At 43.0% G+C, this 25,423-nt stretch overlaps 2 protein-coding genes across 4 annotated transcripts; one reads left to right on the top strand and one right to left on the bottom strand.

Moving 5' to 3' along the window:
- Positions 1 to 231: 231 nt before the first annotated feature.
- On the bottom strand, positions 232 to 22,850 carry LOC142088122 (calcitonin). Of its 3 annotated transcripts, XM_075163098.1 has the most exons (8): positions 22,764 to 22,850; positions 22,231 to 22,268; positions 21,579 to 21,649; positions 16,877 to 16,953; positions 13,707 to 13,864; positions 2,389 to 2,484; positions 1,944 to 2,075; positions 232 to 1,125 (listed from the first exon to the last, which is right to left on the bottom strand). In XM_075163098.1, the coding sequence occupies exons 6-8, from the start codon at positions 2,472 to 2,474 to the stop codon at positions 927 to 929; spliced, it is 417 nt and encodes a 138-aa protein (XP_075019199.1). In that variant the 5' UTR covers positions 2,475 to 2,484; positions 13,707 to 13,864; positions 16,877 to 16,953; positions 21,579 to 21,649; positions 22,231 to 22,268; positions 22,764 to 22,850; the 3' UTR covers positions 232 to 926. The 3 variants fall into 3 exon arrangements, with proteins under 3 accessions (XP_075019199.1, XP_075019201.1, XP_075019200.1); XM_075163100.1 differs by lacking the exons at positions 13,707 to 13,864; positions 16,877 to 16,953; positions 21,579 to 21,649; positions 22,231 to 22,268; positions 22,764 to 22,850 and adding an exon at positions 3,586 to 3,752; XM_075163099.1 differs by lacking the exons at positions 13,707 to 13,864; positions 16,877 to 16,953; positions 21,579 to 21,649; positions 22,231 to 22,268; positions 22,764 to 22,850 and adding an exon at positions 2,930 to 3,481.
- Positions 15,150 to 24,873, top strand: CYP2R1 (cytochrome P450 family 2 subfamily R member 1). Its single transcript, XM_075163095.1, has 5 exons — positions 15,150 to 15,389; positions 18,470 to 18,611; positions 18,905 to 19,537; positions 22,555 to 22,884; positions 24,180 to 24,873. Exons 1-5 carry the CDS (start codon positions 15,150 to 15,152, stop codon positions 24,353 to 24,355), a joined length of 1,521 nt encoding a protein of 506 aa, XP_075019196.1. The 3' UTR covers positions 24,356 to 24,873.
- The last annotated feature ends 550 nt before the right edge of the window (positions 24,874 to 25,423 follow it).

Here is a 25,423-nt window from a genome sequence, read left to right on the forward strand (position 1 = left end):
TCTCAGATAAGCATTACAAGACAGTTCATTAATGTTAACAACGAATACTGTTCGTAATATCAATGCCGTTTTTTTGGAACAGGCCTCTGATTACAGGATAGATGCAGTGCTGCAACAGAAGAACTGTAAAGAAATCTGGTTTTGCCTCTTAATTTACAATTCACCTGCAATTATATTGTCTTGAATTAATACAAATATTTTAAAGATACACTAGTATATTCAAAACTCAGGTAAAGACCTATTGTAAAGTAAGAAGGAAAAAAGAAAACACAAAATTCTTACCTGGAAGTGTTCAGTACCCAGTTTTAAACAGGATTACATTTCTGGTTTGTTTGAACAAATCTGTGTGAGCCTTTCCTGATTCCTTTGCTTCTCAGGATCCTTACTAACAGGATTACATGCATGCCTGATTACATCAGTACATATGAATGTATGTGTATAATTTCAATTTCTAAGTTGTCTTTCAACTTTTCTAAAGTTATGGCATTGCCTCTCTTGAACATTAAAACAACTTGTAAAATATTTCTAGCCATATCTAGAAATCTCACATTCTAAAACAAGTTATTAAACCAAGCAGATCTAATCCTTATAGAAAAATAGGTTTATTGAACAAGTGCATGGGCAGGCACAAAAGAAGAGTCTACTTGTACATTTAGCAGCCAGAAATGAAGAGCCTTGTTTAGAATTTTTTTTAATCAGTGTCTAAGAAAATCATTTGAAATCTCAAGGCAGTGCTGTTCATTTTTATTTATTTATTTTTTCCCCTAGCTTGGTATGCATGTTATGTTCTCTGTCTTCCTAACATTAGGTCCATCTCAAACATTCTCTGTCGAAAACAGAATCAAAATAACATAGCAAAGTTAGCAATCAAAGTTAGATCCACATGCATCAGGTTAAAAAAAGGGAGGGGGGAGAAATAAGCATGTCTAGTTGTTTCCTAGGGGTTCCCCATAGTTTGCATAGCGTTCGTGTTCCAGGTCACTCAGCACATTTCGTTTCTTGCCAGGAGTTCCAGCCCCGACGTCAGTGCGAGGGTAAGTTTGCAATTTGTGCAATTCTTGAGACAGTTTGCCCAGCACACAAGTACTCAGACTGGCACAGCGTTTGGAAATAGGTCTATCCAGGCTGCAGGGGTGAAAAAAAAAAAACACATGCCCAAAGGAAGAATAATCTCAAACATGCATGTTCATGCATTTCTTCCCTAGATAAGTATCTACAGTTAGAAAACTTAAAAAATAATTAAAAAAAAAACCTCCACATCACATTCCATGCAAGGAAGGTTCATACAAATGCAGTCAGAAGGAAAACACTGTTTTTCAATGAATTCTACTTTGTTGAAAAAGCAAGTTCATTAGCCTTTTGGATGCTCATAGTTAGGGGTCAGGAAGTTTTACTTTCCATGTATTCAGCATGCTGTTCAGTCTCTCATACATCACCACCATGCTTTGCAATACAAATCCTGTTAGGATAATGCAAATGCTCTTGCATGCCTTTGGTCTATTGGGGAGAGTGGTGCTGCGTGCATTAGGAGGAACACGTCCCCTGTGCCAGAGGCTTTCCATGCCTTACAACAGCATGCACTTTCACGACAGAGAATCCAAGAGTGACTGAATGGCCGCTAACACTCCCACTAGGAAGACATACCTTTTGCTGCCATATTTTAACACAACCCCCTCATTCAAGCTCAAATCGCCCTCCACTTTCAGTTGTAAAAGACAGATAGAAGCAGGTTAACTATATGGAAGCCATTCTCCCAATACCAACATTAGGATGTCTCTGCAGTATTATCCTTTACCAGTTAGGTGATCACAGTTAGCCATAACACCAAGAAAATTAAAAGAAAATCTTGACCTGCAGAGGGTCTGCTCAGATGGTTTTTGCTAAATATCAAACACGTAACACACCCCCACTGCTCTTCTCCTGTGCAGGACTGCAGCCCTTACCTGTTCCCCTCAGAGGCTTGCTCCAGCTCTTCTGCTGTCATCTGTATAAACTCTTTCACCAGCGCATTTAATAACCTCCGAGCTTCGTAATCACTGAGCGTCACTCGATCTGTTATGGACTCCAAGCCAGGTCTAGGCAGAGGCAAGCAAAACAGGATGAATAAAACCCAGGCTGCCGCAGAGAGCCACGCACTGGAGAGGGGTTTGTCATGCATTACTGCATGTCATTGACAGTGTCTTTCACCAGTGTGAATATGTAAACCATCCTCATGCACAGCATTAGGTGTTTTAAGTGTAATTTTAAAAGCCACTGTGTCAAAAATAGCATCAAGAGAAGCCAGCTTTCTCATTCACTGTAGTCTATTTCCCTCCTAGATCTCTACAGAATCTTAAGTATTTTCATACCATTCAGATAGAGCACTCAGCAACAGGACCAGCTTCTTACCTGACTGGGGCTGCCTGGAAGCTATCCATCTGGCACACAACCAAGGCATAAACAGCAAGGAAAGATGAGATCTTCAGCATAACCATGATTTCCTCTCTACAACAAAGAGGTACATCAAGCAATGGCTGTTTTCCAACCCTCTCAATCCTGTAAGATCTACTAAAGAGGTCATCATTTCCTAGCCACAAGTAGCACAAATACTAACAGCTTTCTTTCTTTTTTAATATTACCTTTCCACTTCTTTTGATTATTGCTACTGTGCTTTGGTTTTCTCAGAATTTTAAGATAACTTAGCACTATTGCAGGGGATAAAAATGCAGCTTTTCAGAGCTGCAGTTCTGTACAGCTAGCTGCATTCAGCTTAAAGCAGACTTTCCCTCAAATTAGTAGAAAACATGTTCCTCTGACTAACTACTGCACACAAGGTCACATTCAGTGTGTTCAACATGCACAGGCACAGTTATGGGGTAAGAGTCACAAGAAAAAAAAAAGTTTAGTGTTTAATATTTTTAAGAATGAAGTGCCACTGTTAGCACTTTACCTGAAACTGTCTGCTTCTTGGCAGTTAGCACACTAATATCGCAGTTCAGATTACTCTATAAGAATTAAGCAGTTTAATTTCAACAAATATTTCTACTCTGAAACCAGAAAAAGGATAAGTTAAAGATTAGTCATTAGAACAAAACCTGTAAAAAAAAAAAAATAATTGAAGGTATCTGCTTTGAGATACACCTCTTCTCTCATACCATCAGTACCTTAGACTCAAGAAAGCACATCGTTAACTACCACATCAGCGTCATTTTTGCTAGCTCCTAATTCTCGATGGGGCTCACCAGAACGACGAGGCACCTTCCCAAGGACGCCCCGCTTCCCCGCGGGTCCCCGGGGGGCGCCCAGCACCGGCAGGGCACCGGGGAGGGCTTTGCACGGAGGGCCGTCCTGCATGGCTGGCAGGACGCCCCACGTCGTGTCGGCGGGGGAAAGGAAGAGAGAGACCGAGGACTTTCTCCTACCTTCCTTGGCTCGCTTCCTTACACGCGCGTGTGCCCACGCGTACACGAGCAGACGAATGAAGGCATTAGGCCCCGTGCGAAGCTCCACACCCGGGACAGAAACGGGACTCACGCGACCCGCCCCACGCAGGGACCCGGCGCGGTGCTTACCGGCGGTGCGGAGCGGTGCGGTGCGGTGCGGTGCGGTGCGGAGCGGAGCGGAGCGGAGCGGAGCGGAGCGGAGCGGAGGAGGAGGATGCCGGTGGCGCCGCCGAGCCGCGGTACCACGCAGCGCCCGCCGGCTCCCCTTTATACCTGCCGCCGCGGCAGCCTGCGTGGGCGCCCGCGCGGGCCCGCCAGCCAATCACCGCCCCGGCCGCACGACGAGGCCCGGCCCGCCATTGGGCGCCAAAGCCCGTCTCGGCGGTGACGTCATGCCCCGCTCCGTGAGCGTCCCATTCACAAAAAATCCAGCGGGGGGCGAGGCGCCGCCGGGGGCACTGCGGGGGGCGGGGGGGCCATTCACGCCTCGCGGCCGCGGCCCGGCCCCGCTCCCCCGCGGGATCGCTCACGCGTGGCGACCTCTGCAGCAGAGGGACCGCATTGCAGAGCGGGGCCGCTCCCTCTCCGGGATTTCCCTCGCCCAGGGCCGCCCTCCCCGCCCGCCCGGCAGCCGCCGCGGCTTCAGCGGGCAGCCCGGCTGTAGCCAGCCGCCCTCCCGGTGCCCCGACAGGGCGGGTGGGGTCCGGCACGGGCGAGGGCCGGGGACGGACAGGGTGTGCGGCGGGGCAGGGGCACCGAGTACGGAAGCGCCTGCGGCCGCCGGCCTCCCCGGGCGCCGCGCCTCCGGCCAGGGCGGCGGGGCAGCGCTGACCCTGCCCGAAGGGTGCGCCCCCGGGCCCCCTCGCTTCCCCGGCAGGAGAAGGGGCGCTTGCGGCCGGCACCCGCCGCTCCTCCCCGGAGCGAGAGACCCTTGACACCTGCGAGCAGCCCCGCGGCGGCAGCGAGCTGCCCTCCGCGGTGTGCCCTGCCGGCCGGCCGCACCGCCCCCCCCCCCGCGTAACTCCGCGGTCCTAGAGGAAACCATCACCATCATCATCACCATCATCATCACACAACTCTAGGGGCAGGTGCAGCGACTTTCCGTGCACGGAAGAGGCACTGGGGAAGGGGGGGTCGCCTCCCCCCGGCGTAACGCTGAGCCCCGCCGGCGGGGATTACCGGGCAGCTGCCCGCCGCCCCATGCATCACCCGCGGAGGGCCCTTTGTCACGGCGCGGCGGCGCTGCACCTGCCCGCGCAGGATGTTTGCCCGGGGGGAGTGTTTGCCCAGGCGCAGCAACTACCTGCCCGGCGGCGGGGAACGGCGGGGGCGGCCGCCCTGCCCGCGCCCCGGGGCGGCCACGGGGAGACGCGACGCGACACGGGGGTGGGAGAAAACTACTGCCCGCCGGAGCGGGTGCGGGGAGGGGGGAGAAGCGGGCCAGGCGGACTGCTCTGCAGCGCCTGGACGCGGAAAGCCCTTCCACCGCCCCCCGAGAGCCGGGGCCTGGGAGCGCGTTTCTGCCCGCCTTAAGTCGCAGGGCGTTTGCCAAGGACGGCGGCACCGGCAGGCACCGCCGGTGCGTGCGCCCGCGGCAGAGAGAATGCCCAAGTGCTATTCCGAGCCCTGGCAGCCGCCGGCAGCGGGCGATGAGCCGGGCGGAGGGGCGCGCAGGGACCGCGGCTGGAGGAGGGGAGGCGCTGACCGTACCCGGGACCCCCGGCCCGGCGCGGCTCCACCCGTTCCCGCCCCTGCCCTGGCTCCCCTGCATCGCTGTGGCCCTTCATTTTTCCCAGCGGCTGCGAGCACCGCCCGCAGCGGCGGTGGTGGGTACCGCCTGTGCCGCCGCGTCCGGGCCCCGGCGGTGACACCGCAGCAAGCGGAGCCCCGCGCACATTGCGCGGCCGCACCGCGCCGCACCTCGGGACAGGTGCCCAGCGCAGCTAGATCGCTCGTTTCGCTACTTAAAATGGATGGGGGAGCTTTCCCGGGGACCTCCCGGCGTTTCTTCGTTTATGTTTTTGCAGCAGCCGATGACACGGGGCGCTCCCGACGGCAGGAATCGTATGTGTCACCGGGGGGTGAATAAAGCTGGCGAGAACGGCGGGGCGGGTGTTGTTTTGTTGATGCGCTTTTAGCTTTGAAGTTCAAAAAGGAACACTGAAAACCACACGCGAGTCGCTGATCACCCGGTGAGGGTTTCTCCTTCTTCCCCTCGCTGTCAGCCTTTCGGGGCGCCAGCCACCCGTTTCCCCCTCCCGCCCTCCCAGCGCAGCGGGCAGCGCACCCGCCGGGGCTGCGCAACTTCTCCGCGCTCGTTTTGCAGAACGACGACTGCAAAACCGTTTAGTTTTGGGGGGTTTGGGTTCTGGTTTTTGTCTTTCAGATGACAAGTAGTGTGTTTTTTTCTTTTCCTAACACGTCTTCGTAGCTTTTCATGAGTTACAGCCCTCGGGGGCGGGGGAGGTCGTGCGCTCCGACCCGCCGAGTTCACCTGCGGCCCGCGGTGATGGGAGGGAAACGAGCGCAGCGCCGCACGGCGGGGGGGGGGGTCGGTTAAGTGCACAGTGTGGGGGCGGCGACGGGTCCGAGCTTGCTCCGCGCCCACAAGCACCACTTGGAGGCTCTGAGTAAAGAGATATGGGTTCGCCCCGCCACAGGCGCTGCTGGAGTGGGGGTAAGGGGTGCCCGCACCGGCGCGGCTGCGCCCGGCCGCGGGCCGCCCCCCGGCCCCGGGGCTTCCCTCCTGACCGCCCCCTTAGCTCGCTTTAGGGGCACCGCTCGCCTCTGCCCTTCCTAGGAGGCTTCCTCCTCCCCCCCTCTCTGCACAGACAAATTTAAAATTTCGTTTTAAATAGCAGCTCCATCGCATGTTCGCTCATCACGGGAATCCCCCGGAAGAAGGAGTTGACGTATTTGATTTTAAATCTCTTCCGTTTCCACGACTGCTATTCTGATTTTTAAGCTAGTTTTTCTTAAGTTGCATTTATAAACATTAGGTAGCACCTAAAGAAATGGCTCAGCATCACTTTTGCTGTTTTAACGTGACTTGTACAGCTACACCAACAGAAATAACGTGTAAGAACTTAAATGACTGGGCTTCGTCAGACATTTCTTCTCTCTCTCTCCCTCTCTAACGCCACTGTTCCTCTCCTCTTCCTATGTTAACAGTTAATCGTTCACATTTGCTTTGGGGATTTATTTACTCCTTGTCCACATAGAATATTCCTGTTTTAACCTTAAAAAATGCAGATGACTCTCGGAATAGCGTAGTTCAGTTCTTCAGGGAGGAAAAAGTTGTATTTCATCTTGTGGTTGATTCCAGTCAGTTAAAGTCCTTCTCTTGCCAGTGCGACTCAGCCTCTGGCTGGAGCCTGTAGGATGCAGTGATTACAGGGTTTCAGATGCCAACATTTCTACTTTAAGCTTTCACAGGAAAAAACGTAAATTTAAAGCAACAGGTATGAATGCCAATAGATCTACTTTTGTGCACGTATAGATGAAATAGTACTTGGACGTTGGCAAGCACTTTGGCTGCTCCTTGCCAGAGCTAATGGAGGGACTCCCAGCTGGAACTCTTGTCCTATTTTTTCCCCTCAGCTACACGTCATCTGGTCTCACCAGATAATATTTTCTTCTTGCAAACCTCTCTTCTCTTATATGTAAGACAGAGAAGAAAGACAGTTTACCCAGTACTCCAAAGATCAGCTTGACTGTTTTTGAAGCTGTGAAAAAGATACAGGATTTTCACAGGATAATGGTCTCCTATTGCTAGATAAATCCAAAACTAGAGGTTAAGTATTCATGGAAAAACTAGCACAGAGGGGTATTTCTGAGCACTGCACTAGGAAAGCAAGACATTTACTGAAACGATCTGTTCCAAGGATCTTGTTCTGCTTTTTTCAGTGCCTGATAATATATCAGGTAAAATAATCAATGGGTATAGGTTCAAAGCAGATTAAATGAACAGCTACAGAATGACTGGATTTTTTTTTTTTAAGAAATCAGATGATCTAATGCAACCTGTAGCTCCAAGTAAAAGGAATTTCCTGTTCAAAGAAATTTATTTAAATTTGTAGGGAATAAGGAAAATCTGTTCTATTTTAAAGCTACTTTATTTCTCTACACTAGATACAACTTCTTAAAATATTCTACTGCTTGATATTTTTAATCAATACATTTTAAAGTGCAAACATTTTTTCTACTGTAAATATTGCCATTATGTCAACAAGCCATAGACACTGCAGTGAGGTTCTTAAATGTTACCAGCTGACATGCTGTTAAACAAAAACATCACGTTTATATATTATGTTGAGATTTTTGTTCAACAATAAAATATAATTCTTCAAGAAAGACAAGACTCTGAGCTGCACATTCAAAATTTCCATTCCCAGGAATGGTTCATATTTGACAAGAGAGGACCCTACGAAAAGGAAAGGGTAGACAGTGACAATGCCACAATCCACAGACATGGTAAGTTCTTCACGAGGGAGGTGAGCATGATTCAAGTCTCTGTTCTCTCTAAGCTTCTTCCTCGTAGCGCCTAATTAAGCCTTTTGCAGAGAAGAACAATTCATGATAAAACTAGCTGTGAGAATCACATGGTCTTTCTTTACAAATTGAAATCGGGAGTTACTTATCTGTATTTCTGGTGGATGCCTAGTCTGTCTAATTCGGGATCCTGTCTCCATGAACGGCCAGAAAACACTGCCACCTAAGAAGACTCTACAAGCCACATGGGCGCAAGTGAGCACTATTGAGCTCCTGTGAAAGTCTCTTTCTAATGTTTCATTGTAATCTGTTCTGCAGCAAATGATAGAAGCTAAGCCAGAGTTAACAACATCGTGCTGTTGTAAAAGTAAGCTGTATATTAACAGGAGTACCATGTTTAAGGCCAGAGAGGTAATCCTTACGCTCTAGTTGTTGCTGATAAGATCTAGATCTGCTAGTGTACTCTGTTCGGGACAGCATGCTGTACCTCAGAAAGACTTGGGCAAGTTGGAGAAAGTCCAGAAAAATACCCGTAAGACTTATCAGAGATCCCATACCGTGATTTAGGAGAACAAACTCGAAGATTGGGGAAACGGTTAACAGAAGGAAAGACTATGGAGAAATGTGATAACAAAAATATAAATACTTGCCGTGAAGCAGTAATAATCTACACTCCGGTACTATATTCAAAACAACAAAAATATATGGGCTTAAAAGGCAACAAAGGAGATACCACACATTAAAAAGAGCTTTCTACAACTGAGTAATGACATATAAGAATAGGTTGCATTGCAGTTCTATGCATGGCATATCTTTCGCTGGAGGGTTTTATGGCATGGTAGTCTAACATCCGTCAGGAGTGACATGTATAGTTGATGTGCTCTGGGGAAGGAACGTAATCAACTCAATATGCTCTCTTCATATCTTTCACCTCCAATTTCTATGATTTTGCAATTTCAATAGCTAGAGACTGGCTTAAACTCCGAAACGGTAACACCTTACCTGTCATGCAAACTTTTGTTAGCATTTGCTTTTGCAAAACTTACATCCCTAATTGGTCTAATCCTTTGCTTAATTCTGCTTCCATAGCCTCCAAAAGGCCATATTCAGATTTAGAATAAGCTCACATCAGGCTTATCCACACAAATAATATTTTACCTATCTATCTTGTAGTTCGGTTTGAATTTGGCCCAAAAATGAGAGCCTCTTTTTTATAAAAATGCAGTACTTTCCTGAGAACCAGAACACTGATATAGATCCCAAAACGAAAGTGTTTCCTTTTTAGTGAACATTAAATCTGGATTCAGGCTGCTTCAGTGTCAACTTTGAGAAAGTGGAACTGCTGTTGAACTAATTACTAAGAAATCTATGAATCAGTCTGGAAGCAAATTTTCTTCCAAAATGCCTTAGAAAAGCTTCCATACTGACGTATGGAAGACATTTTAAACAGAAGATCAGTGTTGCATTGTTTTAATCTCATTGAAACATTCCTACTGAGCTTTTTTGCAGCAGTTTCCCTGTACATATTCAAAATCCAGTGTGGAATAATCTTTTAAAACAAACTGGGCCACACTGTCCTGCACTGAGGTTTGCTTGGCAAGGCAGACGAGGCAGACCACAAGGAAGCTGGCTATGGCTCTATCATCTTCTGTCCTGCATTACCGCAGCTCAGCCTCTGAGCAGGTTCACGGAGGCTCCAGCCCTGTCTCATGCTACCTGGCAACACGCTCCCACCCTTTGACAATTGGCAAAATTCAGCCATGCTCTAGCCAGACCCAGTTCTGTCCCAGGCTGCACCTCCAGCAGGCTGACAAGGGGAATCCCTCAAGAGGAACTCGCAGCTCACCAAACACAGCCAGGATCACACTTGCAGGGTGACCAGGGTAGCACAAAGGGGATGAACTATGGAGGAAAATCTCACTCTGAAAATATTTCAAAATCGGCACTTATTTCCACTTCAGTTTTATGCGTTCTGCAGGTAAGATAAGAGTTGAACAAACTCCTTATCTGGAAAACAACCTCAGAACAGAAAACTAACCTTGTTAAGCAATAGCGTAGTTATAAAACTTGGATTTGATTGCTTGCACAAGTGCTATGCTACTATCTTGTATGTCATCAGAGCATGTCAGCAAAAATATGGTGAGAAACTATATCCTAAGTCCTCAAGTTAATCCCATACTTGTTCTTTACAGGATATAAGAAGGGTGGAAGATCTCATGTCATCATTTCATTCTTCATCTTGATAGTACTGAGGTCTGATTAAGCCACAGTGTAACTCAGGATTTTTCTCAGTCCTTCCAGGACCACTCAGTTGTCCTGGCGTTGTTAGGTACTACAGCTATACATCCCTGCTGTTTCCAGTTCTGCCCTCTGTGTGAGGAGGATCAGGTGCAATTGTTTCTCAGCTGACTGTTTAATTGTTTGACTCTTGACAAAAGGAACTTGTGCAAGGGCAACGATTTAGCCTGTACCTCCAGCTAAATCGGGGACCAAAAAAGCTTTTCAGTGCTGGTAAATAGTACATGAAGGCAAAGGCTATTAGGACATAATGTTTGCTAATCTACTTACAGCAGAGTTTCTGGGAACAAATAGTCATATGAGACTATCAAGTAAAAAGATAAATTTCTAAATTTATGCATAAAATTGACCTAAGTATACTCTGAAAGACCCAGCAAATAAAATATGCCAAAACTACTTTTGAAGTTACAGTCTTTAAGCTAGTGTCATCGCTTTCTGAGTCTGCCTGATAAACGTAATGTTTAGGCACAGTAGGACTGTGATTAGGGAAAAAGGGTTTTTTTCAGCAACTGTTCACCAAATTCACAAGGGAAAACATTAGATGTGTTTTTCTGTTTTAGCAAATCTATAAAGCACCAACATCATTATAGGATTAGCTAAGGAGATAATTGTAACATAGAAATTGATCATTCACTATGATGATATAGGTGTGTTCAAAAGAGCTGTGTGAGGTAACAGATAACATCTGCACATGACTCTAAACTCGTCAGTGGGCTTTATGAAATTAATTTCTTCAATGAGAAGCATGCCTATTTTACATGCATCTATACAGATCTCTTTCTTTTCCCTGCCCCCACCCTCAAAGAAAAGGAGCAAAATCTTTACATTTCTGGCTATGAAGAAGTTGTTTTCCTGACATTTCACAAATAATGGCATGACTTCACTGGACAAGAGACATTATTATAGGAATGGAAAGCACTTTAGCCTGATAAAGGTTTACCTTATTTTCTAGAAGTGCAGCAACGATGTCAACGCTAGAGAGTAAGAAAGCCGAAGCCTGTTTCAAACTGTAGCTGAATACAAGTTTGTGAGATATTTAATGGAACTTGGAAACTACTTAATTTTTCTCCCAAGAGTGTAATAGAGTATCATCAGGATCTTAATATTATTACTAAAAGAACAGCCACATCTGTCAGTAATTTTCTTCAAAAGTCAAAGCTATGTATATGTACGTGCAGTCACTCCCCATCAAAGAATTGCTTTCTGCTTTTCTTGAGAAGACAGGAACACAATCATTTCCTGTTACTTGATTGTCTCCAACTTCTCCTTACAGAACTTACAATGTAAAGTAATTGTAAATCTTGATGACTAGAATGTTTTAGAATTTAATAAAGATACATGCTTTAATGGTTTTCTTTACTCAGCCATCATTTTTTATAATTGAAATCAAAAAACCTTTACTCATCCTATGAGTTTGCTCATTTGATCATCCGTGATTAAGATGAGTAAAACCTTCCCAAAGAAGCAATTCAGCACAAGCTGCCCCCACACTTCTGAAGGAATGAAAGAAAAACAAAAAAAAAGGATTAGAAACTGGCAAGGAATCCTGCCCTTGGATAGCTATTGGAGTCTTGCATCCCTAAACCTGCGTTCTTAAGTGATTTCATCTGTCCACGAGGGTTTATTTATCACTTACTTTTGACAACGTTCAGTCATATTTATCCATGCTGGTCTTTTTTTCCTCCATTTAATCATGCATCCTTTAGAGGTTCTTGGATCTTTAATCTTGGCTGATTCACCACCTTTTCACGACCAGAACGGATTTTACTGTTCTGCAATCATGCTCTTCATTTTCTCTTCCTCTATTACAGTGAATAACATCACCGTCTCTTCTCCATCACCAAGGCTCAAACACTACGGTAAGGTCAGTTTTGACTGTTCTCTCCCCTGCTTGAAGATAATTGTCAAATCTTGTCCTCTTTTTTTTTCCCCATACAAGTCTATTCCTTCCTTCTTAGCCAAACATTTGGACTTTTCTTCTGGATCTTTTTTTCTTTTCTTGGGTCTTTCCTATGCTATATTTTTTCCTGTTTTTCCCCTTCAAAATGCTTGCTGCCAAAACTGTCAATCACCTTTCCTTTCTTTTCTTACACAGGTGCAGTGGAAATCATGATCATCTAAAACTTTGTGTGCATGTGAAGTATTACACGCTTAAATAACAGAACATTGAAGATAAGCAGTAAAAAAACATCAAAGCAATAGTATCTCTTCCTACGTTTCCTGAGACACTTTGAGAACTATTCAAGTCTCATCTTATCGAGGGGAGGATGAGAAGAAAAAAGTACCAACCTCTTTTTTCCAAAGACAGAAGCTTAGGTACATAAATGTTTTACATCCTTCTAACTGAGACTGCAATAATAACTGTATGCATATACTCCATACATATACCACATAATTGCATGATGTATCTGGCACATTAATGTTTCTACTCCCATTGTAATCACAGCAATTTCATCTTACAAGTTAATTCTGTATAATTGTCTGTAGGCTGTGAATTAGTCTTTCTCACACTGTTTTGAAGTGTTTTCTGACCAGCCAGTCTGTGTACCTCTATTCACCTGAATATGCTGAGCTAAAGTGTTTGGAGATGCCCTCTTTGTTTAAATGTGTGTAAGTAATTAGGTTTAAATCTATCTGTTTGGGTTTGCATGCTTCAGCACAACTGCTTAAGCACATTGCATGTCTTGTTTTAATCCTTAGCCATTTCTCCTCATTCCGGCTCTGGCTGGAGCCAAGCTGAGGTCCTGAATCTCTTGCCCTCTGGTGAGAAATCTTAAGGCACTGACATTGAAATACTGACATTTTTTGCAGGTATGGCCCAAATAATTCAGTTAAGACACCAGGCAGTATCATACTGGAAGAAAGGAGGAAGAAATAACTTGGAAGAAGTATGAAAAAAATAAACCTCCAGCAGTGCTCAAGCCACTTCTTTCTATTCTGACCAACTGGGTAAGATTTTGGTTAAGGACGCTGGCATTGACACATGCTTTACAGGCATTTTGCAGATAGGACAAAGAAAGATGCTGCGGCAAATAAAACTGACTGCTCGTTGCATGAAGATTCACCTGCAAATCAGTGTCTCTCACTGTATTGACCCATGGAAACCACCACAGACCGTGGTCCAGGAACCAGCCCAACCAGCCAGTGCATGACAACACACAGGCATCAACAACTCCACCTGAGAAAACTGGGTCAGCATCATTGCATTTGCCTTCATTAAAAGTTACTGGTGTATTGTTCTGTAACGTACATGTGACATTTATCTTTCCTTCTCCATCTGCCCATCCTGGGCAAACGTGAGTGAGTACACGCTTTGAACCCTCTTCTCTTTTTACATTTTGTAGCCTCGTGCTCTATTCAGCAAGCACCCAGATAGCCAGTTTGATTGCCCTGAAGCCTCACAGATGCCTTACAGCCAGATTGCCAGCCAAAAAGCTACACTTGGTCACTTCCCAGCTCCCCTCCTTGTTCCCCTGTCATACCCACAGCTCTTACCTCCTCTCTGTACTCTCAAAGCAATGGCCTTTGCTGTGTTTGAGTTCTTGACCACCTGCCTTCTGAGCAACATCTGGGGCCCTTCTCAGCTTCTGTGCCACGTACTCTCAGGTCAGTATCGCCACATTCAAAGCAGAATGTCCCATCGCAGGAACGTACTGAGAATTAAGCGTTCAATGGTTAGATTATCAAGTACGTAGTGCATTTTGGTCAGTCATGTTATTAACGAACTTCATCAGCATAAATTCTTTATCAGTTTAGATCTTATCAACGTTCTTATGAATATCTAGAGATATTCAGTTGAATGCAACAAAAAAGAAATCTCAACTTGGAAACATAGCATACAAATTTTAACAGGGCAGGAATGCCTCTGTTATGCCTAAAATTGCTTGTAAAACAGCAGTAATGGAATAGCAAAAACAGCGCAAGTGGAAACTGGGTTTTTTATAAAGCGTTTAGCAGGATGTCACATTGCATAGCAGCATTACTTTCTTAGCTCTGCAGTAAATGATCTTGGTCTCTTCAGCAGCTCAAGCCCTCTTTCCTGAGGCGGCGTCCCGCTGAGTAACAATAGCCCTTACACACTATGTCTGTGATTTCCTTGCTGGTTGGTCACATGAATTGGGGACATTTCCTTCTGTGCTCAGCTGCCTGCGAGCGCAGGGACGCCAGGCCCTTTCTCACTGCCCGCTGCAGCACTCTGGCATTGCTGTCAGCTGGGCCAGATGACCCGAGGGTAGCCTGCGCAACACAGGGAATTACAGGGACGACATGTGAAGCTGCCACCCACCCACCTACTAGCAGAAATCTGTCAGATACGCAGATTCCCTGTGTTGTCGTTGGAAGGGGCAGAGAGGGAAAAACACAGTGGGGTTTATTGGCTCAAGGCTCCCCAGACCCGAAGAGGCTCTGGGAAAGACATCTCAAAACTGTGGATTTTTTCTTCCACAGAGACGTAACAACGAGCAAATAATCGCTTGTTACTTTTCTCAGTTGTCAAGGTCAACGTATGAAGCACACAGTCAGCAGTGGTTTTTCAACACTTCATAAACCTGAAGGGAGCAATTTTCACTATTACTCCAGAAAAAAACGCAAAACCAAACTACGTGGGGACCGAGACCCGTTGCCTGCTCTCCCGCAGGCCACAGGAGGACAGCCCCTTCCCAGCGCCTCCCAGCTCCGTGTCCGGGCGGGGCGGACCGCGAGCCCGGCACGAACCACAGCCGGGGACCCCCGCGCCCGCCCGCAGCCAGCGCGGCGGGAGCGCCGCCCGCCGAGCCCGTCCCCGCTGCGGTTCGCGCGGTCCCGCCCCGTCCCCCGCCCGACGCGAAGGGGCGGAGCCCCCGCGGGCCAATGAGCGCGGGGCAGTGCTGCCACCGCCCAATGCGGGCGGCGGCCCGGGCGCGGCGGCAGGAGGAAGCGGCGCGGCGGCGGAGCGGGGCGATGTGGCCGGCGGCGGGGCCGGGGGGCCCGGGCGCGGCGGCGGCCAGCGGCGCCTGCCTCCTCCTCCTGCTGCTGCTGGCGGCGGTGCTGGCGCTGGTGGTGCGGCAGCTGCTGAAGCAGCGGCGGCCGCCCGGCTTCCCGCCCGGCCCCGCGGGGCTGCCCCTCATCGGCAACATCCACGCCCTGGGCGCGGAGCAGCCGCACGTCTACATGCGGCGGCAGAGCCAGATCCACGGGCAGGTACCGCCGCTCCGGCGGCGTCTGCCGCCTCCTCGGGTCCCCCGGAGCGGGAGCGGGGCGGGCTGGGTCGGGGCGAGCATTGCTGCCGGCGGCGGAGCCCGGGGAAGAGGCAGCCGGGCGGGCTCCCCCCGTTCCGGCGGTCCCGGGGCTGCCGCGGAGCCCGGACCCGCACCGCCAGCATGGCGCGTCCGGCCGGGGGAGCTGTCCCGCCGCCTGGCCCCGGCCCGGAGCGGCTCTCGGTGCCCGCGCCCCGCCGGGGAACGAGCGGCGGAGGCGGCCGCCCCGGGTTACGCCGCCTCGGGGAGGAGGCAGCGGCACGGTGGGCGGAGCACCCCCGCCGGCTAACGGGAGCAGGGGAAAGGGGCCGGTACCCGGTCGGTAGCGGGGCCCGGAGCACAAGGCTCTGGCAAAACCGGTGCTGCGCTCCGCCCTTCCCGTGGGAGCCGGGACAGAGCAGTGGCGGAGCAGAAGAGTTTTTCACCTCTCTTGTGCCAGAGCTCCCTGGGTAGGTCGGTGGAGGCGGAGAGGAGCCATCTGCGTGCCTGGCTCTGCTTTTGTTTTATTTTTTTGGTACAATTGGTGTCTTGCTGCAAATGGCAATAACGCGCTTGTTACATATCCACAATTCTTAGGCGTGCCATAAGGGCGTAAAATTAACAAAATTATAACAATCCAATAGCAGGCACTTGGATAATGCAACATTTTCACTGAAAACATGTTGCTTCAAAGTACCTTCAGTGGGATATTTGGAATACTTACTTACAGTCAATTAGTATAATTACATATGAATGGATTTTTTTTTCTTTTTTTCATACTTTCTTATATCAGGTGTTTCTTTTCATCAGCCAGTTTCAGGCAACCAGTCTATTCTCACAAGCTTCATAAAAGTTAAACCTGAACTAGATCTAGCAGGGAAAGGCAGGCAGGTGTTAGCATTTGTAAGTGTGTATGCGTATACATACATAAACACACACACAGACCTACGTTTTGGTAGCAACTGGCCAGTTAGCGCGCACAGCCATACAGGCGTGCCTGTACTTCTCCAGACTATTTATAACACCTGTGGTGTTTTACTTACCAGGATTATCACTGGAGGTCTGTGAAGGACTGATCTTTGTGTACAACAAACAATGGTTTGTCTAGAAAATCACACCCTTCAAACTTCTAGCAGTGTTTAAATATAAGACCCCTAACAAGCAAATAAAACTGTTGCTAGAACTTAAGTCTGTCAAAAGCTTTTGTCCAGATCATTTTTGAAAGCTACAGCAGAAACAGGATAGTCAGAGTCTTGTCACGACTGAGAAGCGAAGCAAAGTACACTGATTAAAAGTGTGCTAAATGGCAGAAACAAAAGGATAGGATTATCTTTCGTTTCATTTATTTTGGCAATAGGAAAAAGTAAATGTGTTTCAAGCAAAATATTAGGACAAATAGAATGGAAATAGGAAGGAAAATGTGTCATCAAATAGACTAAGCTTTCTACTTGCCTGGAATGCTGTATCCTGGAAAGGATCCTGCAGAATTTGAGGGAACTTCAAGATGGCATATCAGAATTTGGGGGGCTCTGGAAAAATACAATGAAAGGATTTTTTTTTAAATTATGTATGACATAGGAAGAAAAATAAGCTATGATGAAAGTATACAAAACTCACAAATGGTTTGTAGAAATATATTGGAGTGTCTTCTTGTCACATAAAAAAGAAGAGCCATTATAACAATGAAAATATCACGTTTCTAAAACAAAATGGTTATAGAATCATTTAGGTTGGAAAAGACCCTTAAGATTATCGAGTTCAACCATTAACCTAACACTGCCAAGTCCACCACTAAACCATGTCCTTAAGTGCCACATCTACACGTCTTTTAAATACCTCCAGGGATGGTGACTCAACCACTTCCCTGGGCAGCCTGTTCCAGTGCTTGACAACCCTTTCGGTGACAACCCAGTTGTTACAGAACATATAATTAGGCTAACATTATTTCATATTGTGGAGGTCAACAGCTCTGAGATGAAGGAAAAACTAGAGATTTGTATAGGTAAAAATACAGATTTGTAATGCTAAGAAAAGTATGGAAAGGGATATAGGATTTCAATCTTGAATTTAGCCTCAGTTTTAATTTTTAAAACTTGGGTTAAGATTTTCATTTTGTTTATCCTGTATGTGCCTTCTGCAGGATGTATTGCATCTTTCTCCAAAGCATCTAGTGCTAACCACTTCTGGAAACAGGAGATGGGACTAGCTGGGCTATGCTCTCATTTGTTGGCTGTCATCATGGCTGTCACTTCTATCATCTGATGGTTCTTTGGGAGCCTGTGCAAATTAAGCTGGTGTCCAGTTTCGGAGGTAGAAAGGATTGAGTGCAGCTTGGGTGTTTTCACAACTGACACCACTTCTGTGTCTGTCATTACTAAGTGACATGTTGGAATTCTTTGCGATATGAATTTTTAGCTTCAGTCATAGTACCCTTAACCAAATCAAGCTATTGGAATTTACCTTTACTCAGGCAGGGAGAAGGAGCAGATGCAGTAGTAAAGCTTTCCTCCCTCCTGTGGAAATAGTCTCAGCAAATTACGAAAGTAGACAATAGATGTACTTTATTTCTAGTTCTTATATAAAAACTATACCTTATATCTAATAATGTTATGTTATATTATATGCGTATAAGTATATACTTGTACTACTATCTACTAATGTTAGGGGACAGTACATTTTTTTCTGAAAAATATGCATTGTTGTTTCACATTTTTTAAATGACTATATGAAAACATCCCCGTTCCTTGCTTTGGAGAGCTGGTCACTTTAGGTGCACAGCAAAGCACGGAATGTAGTGTGGGCTAATTTACTTTATCTTTTGACAGAGTAAATTGGCTCACAACAGACTCTACTGTGTAATGCCACAGTTGTATCAGCTCTGGTTACCTGTATACACTACTGAAGTTTATTCAAGTCTGTATTTTGCATTGATGTTTAGTGTTGTTTCGCTTTTTCATGACTTGTTTTTACTTGTTTTCATTATTTGTTCTTAAGATTTGGTTGTAATAGCATTTTACAATTTTTATTATTTTTTTTCCCCCAAAGATCTTCAGCCTTGATCTTGGAGGTATATCTGCTATTGTACTGAATGGCTATGATGCAGTAAAAGAATGCCTTGTTCATCAAAGCGAAATTTTTGCAGATAGACCATCTCTTCCCTTGTTTAAGAAGCTGACAAACATGGGAGGTAAGTGCTAATGTCTTTTATATGAAAATGTAGTTTTTGTCCAATAGATGGGTTTGTGATCACATGAAACATTTGCTTTAGCTGTTTTCTCTACTTCTTTATCTTCTTTCATAAAATACTTGATGCTTCTTTAAAGATATTATTTGGAAAGGATTGTCACTCTTGGACTATGTTCCATAGCAAGATATGTGTAATTTTTTTGTCTCATTTTTTGTCTTGTTAAATAATTTTATTATCTCATGGGGGAAAAAATAAAGCCTTGCATAAAATACTGTGTCAAAATATTTTTTCAGGCTTACTGAACAGTAAATATGGCAGAGGATGGACAGAACATCGCAAATTAGCTGTAAATACCTTTCGAATTTTTGGATATGGTCAAAGGTCCTTTGAACACAAAATTTCACAGGAATCTATGTTTCTTCTTGATGCCATTGATACATACAAAGGCAGACCATTTGATATTAAGCACTTGATAACAAATGCTGTTTCAAACATTACTAATTTGATTATTTTTGGAGAACGTTTTACATACGAAGATACTGAATTTCAGCACATGATTGAGATTTTTAGTGAAAATATTGAATTAGCTGCTAGTGCTTCTGTATTTTTATATAATGCTTTTCCTTGGATTGGTATCTTGCCATTTGGGAAACACCAGCAGCTGTTTAAAAATGCAGCTGAAGTCTATGACTTTCTTCATGAGCTTATTGAACGTGTCTCTGAAAATAGGAAGCCTCAGTCACCTCGACATTTTGTAGATGCATATTTAGATGAGATGGATGGCAATGAAAATGATCCAGAATCTACATATTCAAGAGAAAACTTAATTTTCTCTGTTGGAGAACTCATCATAGCTGGGACAGAAACCACAACAAATGTTCTAAGATGGGCACTGTTATTTATGGCTCTTTATCCAAACATTCAAGGTAAGAACTTTGACATTTTGAGGAACTGATACACTTTCCTATTGGAAATTTAACATGCTTTTTCAAAGTGGTGCAGTGATCCATAATCGTAACCAAAAAGGAAGGTTTGTATATATGATTCTATTGTATCATTTACCAAATATACTATGGACAGATGTGAAAAGCTTATTTTATATGCAGATGAAGAGGATATCAAAAATCAAGTATGATGATAAAGTTCTAGCATATTATTTTGTGAATATATTTTTATGAAGCTTTAATATTTTTAATGAAGTATTTCTAATATATTTAAGTTTAGTGTTGTGATGCATAATACTGGTTGGCACATGTACTAATCTATGTAGTTAATAAATAATAAGCAAATGCAATTAAATATGAAATGGGTAAATTAAACTAAAAATGTAAAAACATCAGCAAAAATGTAAATTAGATTGTGGTTAACAGTTTAGGTACAATTTCTTTTTATTCTTAAGTGCCTCAATTCACAAGAGATTTACATATTATAGACGTGTATATTTATACTTTTGGAAGAACAAAAATAGCATTTAAAAATAAAAATACATTACGGTCATTCTGAAGTAAGACAGCAGTAGATGTTTGAATGTCAGCCAAGACATTTTGTGCAGAAGTTTGGGTTTTAGAAGTGAACAGTCACATTTCTTGTTTCACTGCCTCCACTTTGCTTTTCCTATCAAAACCTTAGCATTGCTTAGTTCAAGTAGGGACTTTCAGTATTTGGTGAAAGAGCAGCCTAGATAACTTGTAAAGTTACTACTGATACTTTGACCAAAGAATATTGCTCTAACATCAATTTCACCATCATCAGCATTTCAGAATGGGGGTAACAACACTACCTGTAGCTATAAGGCTCTTGAAATCTGAAGTTCTGCATAGGAACCAGATATCTTTATGTATGAAAGATTACATTTTCTTCTTATGGTAGTAGGTGCATGACTCTATAACTTCTGATTTTCTCAGCTAGAGTAATTTTTGATTTAAATTGGATGGACAAAAAGCAATTATTATTTTAAAATCAGAGATCAAATTTTATATTTACATTTAAGGTAAATACAGCTTTACTTGAAAAAAATGAAAATTAAAATTGATGATAATGTATGTCAAGGCCTGACATGCTATAAACAGTGAAAATCATTCAGATTAAATAAAGAATTTAATGTCAAAACTCTTTTTTTGCTGCTATTATAATTTTTTTAAATCCCATATTCACTGAGCTGGTTAAAATATCTGGCGAAGCAAGTAGAACCAAAGTTCGCTCAAATATCTCCTGAGAGCCATAACCTCTTACACATTTTCTTATTTTCATGTACTCAACTATTTTAGTTAGTTGATTAATTAATTGAACATGAGGAAATTGATTAAAGATTAAAAAATAGGAAAACTAACTTCTAGCCTAGGATTAAAAGCAAGATCTAACAGGATTTGAGTTGTTAATTTTAAAAACTTTGAGGGACATACTTAAAAGAAATACGTAGTTTCAGCTCACTAAATACAGCTAATAACTTTTTTTCTGGAAGCTTAAAACTGCGATTGCTATTTTTAACCAGTCAGCACATTTCAGATGATTTAAAACAAATTTTTTAAAAATTTGTTTAAAAAAATTAAATGTTGCTTTTATGCTTCTGAGTTCCACTGATTCATCTATGTGCTTTACACAGTATAATAAGAAAATCATTTAATAACATGAAAAAATAGAATCTGATTTTATAGGTACTTAAGTTTTAGGATGCATATATACATTGTCCATATTTTAGTTAAAAATATATTAAGTGCCATAATTAGTCAATAGGATATATTTATGCTTTACATTATATAAAAAGCCTAAACGCAAAAAGGTCCACTTAAATTATGTTTCTGATCAGTGTGTCCTGGCTCACAAACAATATTCATATCTTAAAACAAGAACATCCTTATTCCTTCTTTATTAAGATCTGACCAAGATACTGTTTTTCAGTAAAGATCAAGAAAACTTTGTAGTTTTGTGTCTCCTATGCATTGGCCGATTTTGTAGAGATCCACTCACCTAAAATAATCTTCTGATCTCAGATCTTGTGATATAATGAGTTTCTGAATTTGGATTCAAAATCAATTCATCTGGATAAAAATAAAAATTACTGTTACCTTTCATTTATTTAGACTTTCTCTGTCCAAGTATCACAATATACACCGATATACCACTACATCACAGAATGTACTTTCACTAAGCTGCTTTTCACCTCTTTATTTTGATGTGAAACGTTGTAACTTCAGGTTGAAAAACCTGGTGATTCTGGTAGAATTTTTCTGCCATTGCCCAGATTTTCATTATTGGGTCCACATGAATCGTAAAAGTCCAACTTCGTTTTAGTTAGGAGCTGTTCGGCAGTTTCAACAAAGAAAGTGTATCAGGAAAAAGAAGAGACAGTTTGAATGCCTTTGAGATTATTTAAATAACCTGTGAACTTAATTTTAAAAACAGCTTGAAAAAAACAGCGATTGAATTTGTTCCTTTTCAGTTTAATTCAAACTCCTGTCCCTCTTAACTCTCACTGTGTTTATCAGGCATTTTCAGTTTAAGAGTGAATGATTTTACATTGTGACAATTCTATAGAATCATAGCAGAATTAGACAAGGGAAAGGTCAAGTAGCTGATTTCAGTGTTGCCTGTGTTCACTCAAATATTTAATATACTTTACCTTTGCAGCCTTCTGCTTGTTTCTTTAGTTGTGAAGAACTCCAGAAATAAAAATACACATAAGCAAAGAAAAGTATGTTAAAACACAATTTTACTGAGAATAATTACTTTTGAAATGAAGATTACTGGTATATATGCTAGTAATAATTCCTACTAGCTGGATAAGGACTATATAGTCTAAATGTAAAAGCTTATAAGCTACTATATTTTATATAAGATATTTCATGTTTCAGTATCCTTTTAAAAGTATATATATTTTTAGCTTAAATTAAAAAATAAAGGATATTACACAGTAAACATCAGCTTTCATTCCTGTTCCTAACAGGGCAAGTTCAAAAAGAAATCGATTTAGTCATCGGCCCAAACAAAATGCCTGCCTTAGAAGAGAAATGCAAAATGCCATACACTGAGGCTGTTCTACATGAAGTTCTAAGATTCTGTAATATAGTTCCACTAGGTATTTTTCATGCAACTTCCAAAGATACTGTTGTGCGTGGTTACTCTATTCCTGAAGGCACTACAGTCATTACAAACCTCTACTCCGTTCATTTTGATGAAAAATACTGGAGCAATCCAGAAGTGTTTTTTCCTGAGAGATTTTTGGACAGCAGCGGGCAGTTTGTCAAGAAAGATGCATTTATTCCTTTTTCACTAGGTAAGAGTGATTCCTTCCACTGTTCCTTTTCATAAATCTAGAGATGTAGAACATATAAGTGATGGCAATAAATCAGGAATGAACAGAATGATATAAAATATCCATAGTTCTGATGAAACAGCTATTTTAAAGATATTCAATATAATGCACTCGGGACATAACACATTTTAGCCTATCTTTTATATAGATGAACTCATTATTATATATAAACAAAAAAGCACAGTATCTTGTTATCTGAGGAGTCTGTACATTTTATATCATTGCAGTACGTAAGAGTTATTAATTTCACAACTAATAGTCATTTGCTGCTAAAGTCATTAGATACAGGTGATTTATACAACCAGCTTTCAAATTTCAGCACTGAGATCAGCACCAGAAATTGCAGATTTTATTCAGAACTAGCTTGGAGGTTGGCATGTAGCACTGTATTCTGTCCTGAGGAAATATTCTGGCGGTCCAAAATCATTATGGATTTGTCTTTTGATGCCTATAAGAGTGGATAATTTACCTTCCATATGATTATCAACCTAAAAAATAAGGTGTTCTGTGTAAGCTAACTGCCAGGGTTACCTCTGCAGTCCATAGAAAGACATAGTCTTGTGCAGAGCGTGACTTAGTTTACTTACCTGGGATACTCTTTCTCTAAAAAATAGAAGGAGACAAGACAAGACAATTCCCTTGGAATAGATGCACGACATCTAAATGGCCAAAGTTAGATTTGATGAAGTCCACCTTTATTGTGTATTCTATTATGTTTCTTTTTGCCTGTTTGACCTTAGCAGTTTCAGATGTTGTTATCCATTTATCTGTGCCTCCCACAACCACATTTACTCACTGTAACTAGTCATACATGGAATGGGAGCTAATATTTAAAGGCATTGTCCAGACCTGTTTTATATCTTTCTACTTACCAAGTTATAGTAATTGCCAGGTAATAATGACTGGCAGTAGATGTAATTAAGAAATAGTAGGGGACAAAGGCTGAAATTCATGGTATCATTTTTTTAAAACATCTTCTGTCTAGATTGGCACTTCAAGCAAGATAAAGTAGCTGATAGCTTATCTAAATAAATTTGACAGAATTAGTTACAATGGCATTTGTGTAGTGAGAGGAACAAATTCTTTAAAATCGGTTTCTTGCTGTAAATTATCACCTATCCTCTCTTACAAAATACTACCACCAAATTCATACAGCTCCTCTTGGAACGCAGAAATGACCATTCTTATTTCTAATAAGAGCGAAAATTGTAATTGAACACATTTTAAGTCTTTTCAAAACCTTCTTTTCAATCCAGGAAGAAGACATTGTCTTGGAGAACAACTAGCTCGAATGGAAATGTTTTTGTTTTTCACTTCATTACTACAACGATTTCACCTGTGTTTTCCTCATGGCGTGATTCTAGATCTCAAACCAAGATTAGGCATGACATTACAACCACAGCCATACCTCATCTGTGCGGAAAGACGGTGAAGAGAAGGGTCTAGATTGTCAGATGGAGCACAATGCTCCAAGTTGCAGCTGAGGATCCACTTTGCTTTCTACTTCTAAATGTGTTCATGTCAGAAGAACAAAAATTTGAAGGACTTGCAGATAATTTCTGACTATTTATGCACAAGTTAATAGTTTCTTCTTACTTGGTTTTCACAAAAAACCCCACATCTTCTGTTAAAGTTGATGTTTTCACTCCAGAAGTCTGTTTTGAATCTAACTTCTGATTCAGCTTTTAAATATTTAATTACTTAGCAAGCCATTTTACTTTGAGAGGATATTTTTATAAGCATGGAGAATATGGCTCAAGATGTTTATACTGTGATTCATCCGTGGAAATCTCATTTACATTATTCCAGCTAAGCTGTTCTCTATAATTCTCCATTAAATTTACATAGCTAAAAAGGTTTTAAAGGTATCTATTTAAATTTCTATACCTCAGAATAAACTATCTTTTCCAGCCTTGACAAACAAATTGTCTATTAAAGCATTTTAATCCTTTCTTCTCCTTGCCCTGTCTTCCCAGTTGGTCATAATTTTCTAGTGAATCAGATAACTGTGTGAATTCACTTTTAAGATCTTTTATGCTTGCTTCTCATTTAGTAACATATACAAAGTGTTCAGTTATTGCCATACTCCTGACAATTACAGCAATCTTTTTTCCCAGTTTATTGCATTTCCAGACGCATGTCCTCCATTGCCTCCCAACACAAAGCATTATGTAATGATTAATCTCTGCCTAAGTAGTCTGGAAAAAAACAGGGTTTGTGTTACCAGAGTTACATGCAACTGTACTACAAGTCAAGAAAATAAGCTGCTCATGAGCTTGACCAGAGAAGAGACCTTTTTGGGAGGAGGAGTGGAATAGGGTGGGGAGAAACAGATTTTAAACGGATTTTAAGCACAAGTTTTAGGCATAACAGCTACTCTTGACTTCTGCCAGCTTCATTTTTTATTCTTGACAGCTATTGCTTTATGGTTGTTAGTAGATAAAGATTTATGCGTGCAGGCCCTACAGGAGAACCTGATACTTTAAATATGGTATGTTCA

Source organism: Calonectris borealis, chromosome 14, assembly GCF_964195595.1.
Source record: "Calonectris borealis chromosome 14, bCalBor7.hap1.2, whole genome shotgun sequence".
Lineage (NCBI taxonomy): Eukaryota > Metazoa > Chordata > Aves > Procellariiformes > Procellariidae > Calonectris > Calonectris borealis.

Bases quoted from the DNA above. Each gene is read 5' to 3' on its own strand.
- LOC142088122 (XM_075163098.1), bottom strand. From the start codon at position 2,474: ATGGTTATGCTGAAGATCTCATCTTTCCTTGCTGTTTATGCCTTGGTT. The intron at 2,076-2,388 runs GTAAGAAGCTGG...GCCTCTGCCTAG, and splicing joins TTCCAGGCAGCCCCAGTCAG to ACCTGGCTTGGAGTCCATAA. The intron at 1,126-1,943 runs GTAAGGGCTGCA...TCACCCCTGCAG, and splicing joins CAAGCCTCTGAGGGGAACAG to CCTGGATAGACCTATTTCCA.
- CYP2R1 (XM_075163095.1), top strand. From the start codon at position 15,150: ATGTGGCCGGCGGCGGGGCCGGGGGGCCCGGGCGCGGCGGCGGCCAGC. The intron at 15,390-18,469 runs GTACCGCCGCTC...TTTCCCCCAAAG, and splicing joins AGAGCCAGATCCACGGGCAG to ATCTTCAGCCTTGATCTTGG. The intron at 22,885-24,179 runs GTAAGAGTGATT...TTTTCAATCCAG, and splicing joins ATTTATTCCTTTTTCACTAG to GAAGAAGACATTGTCTTGGA.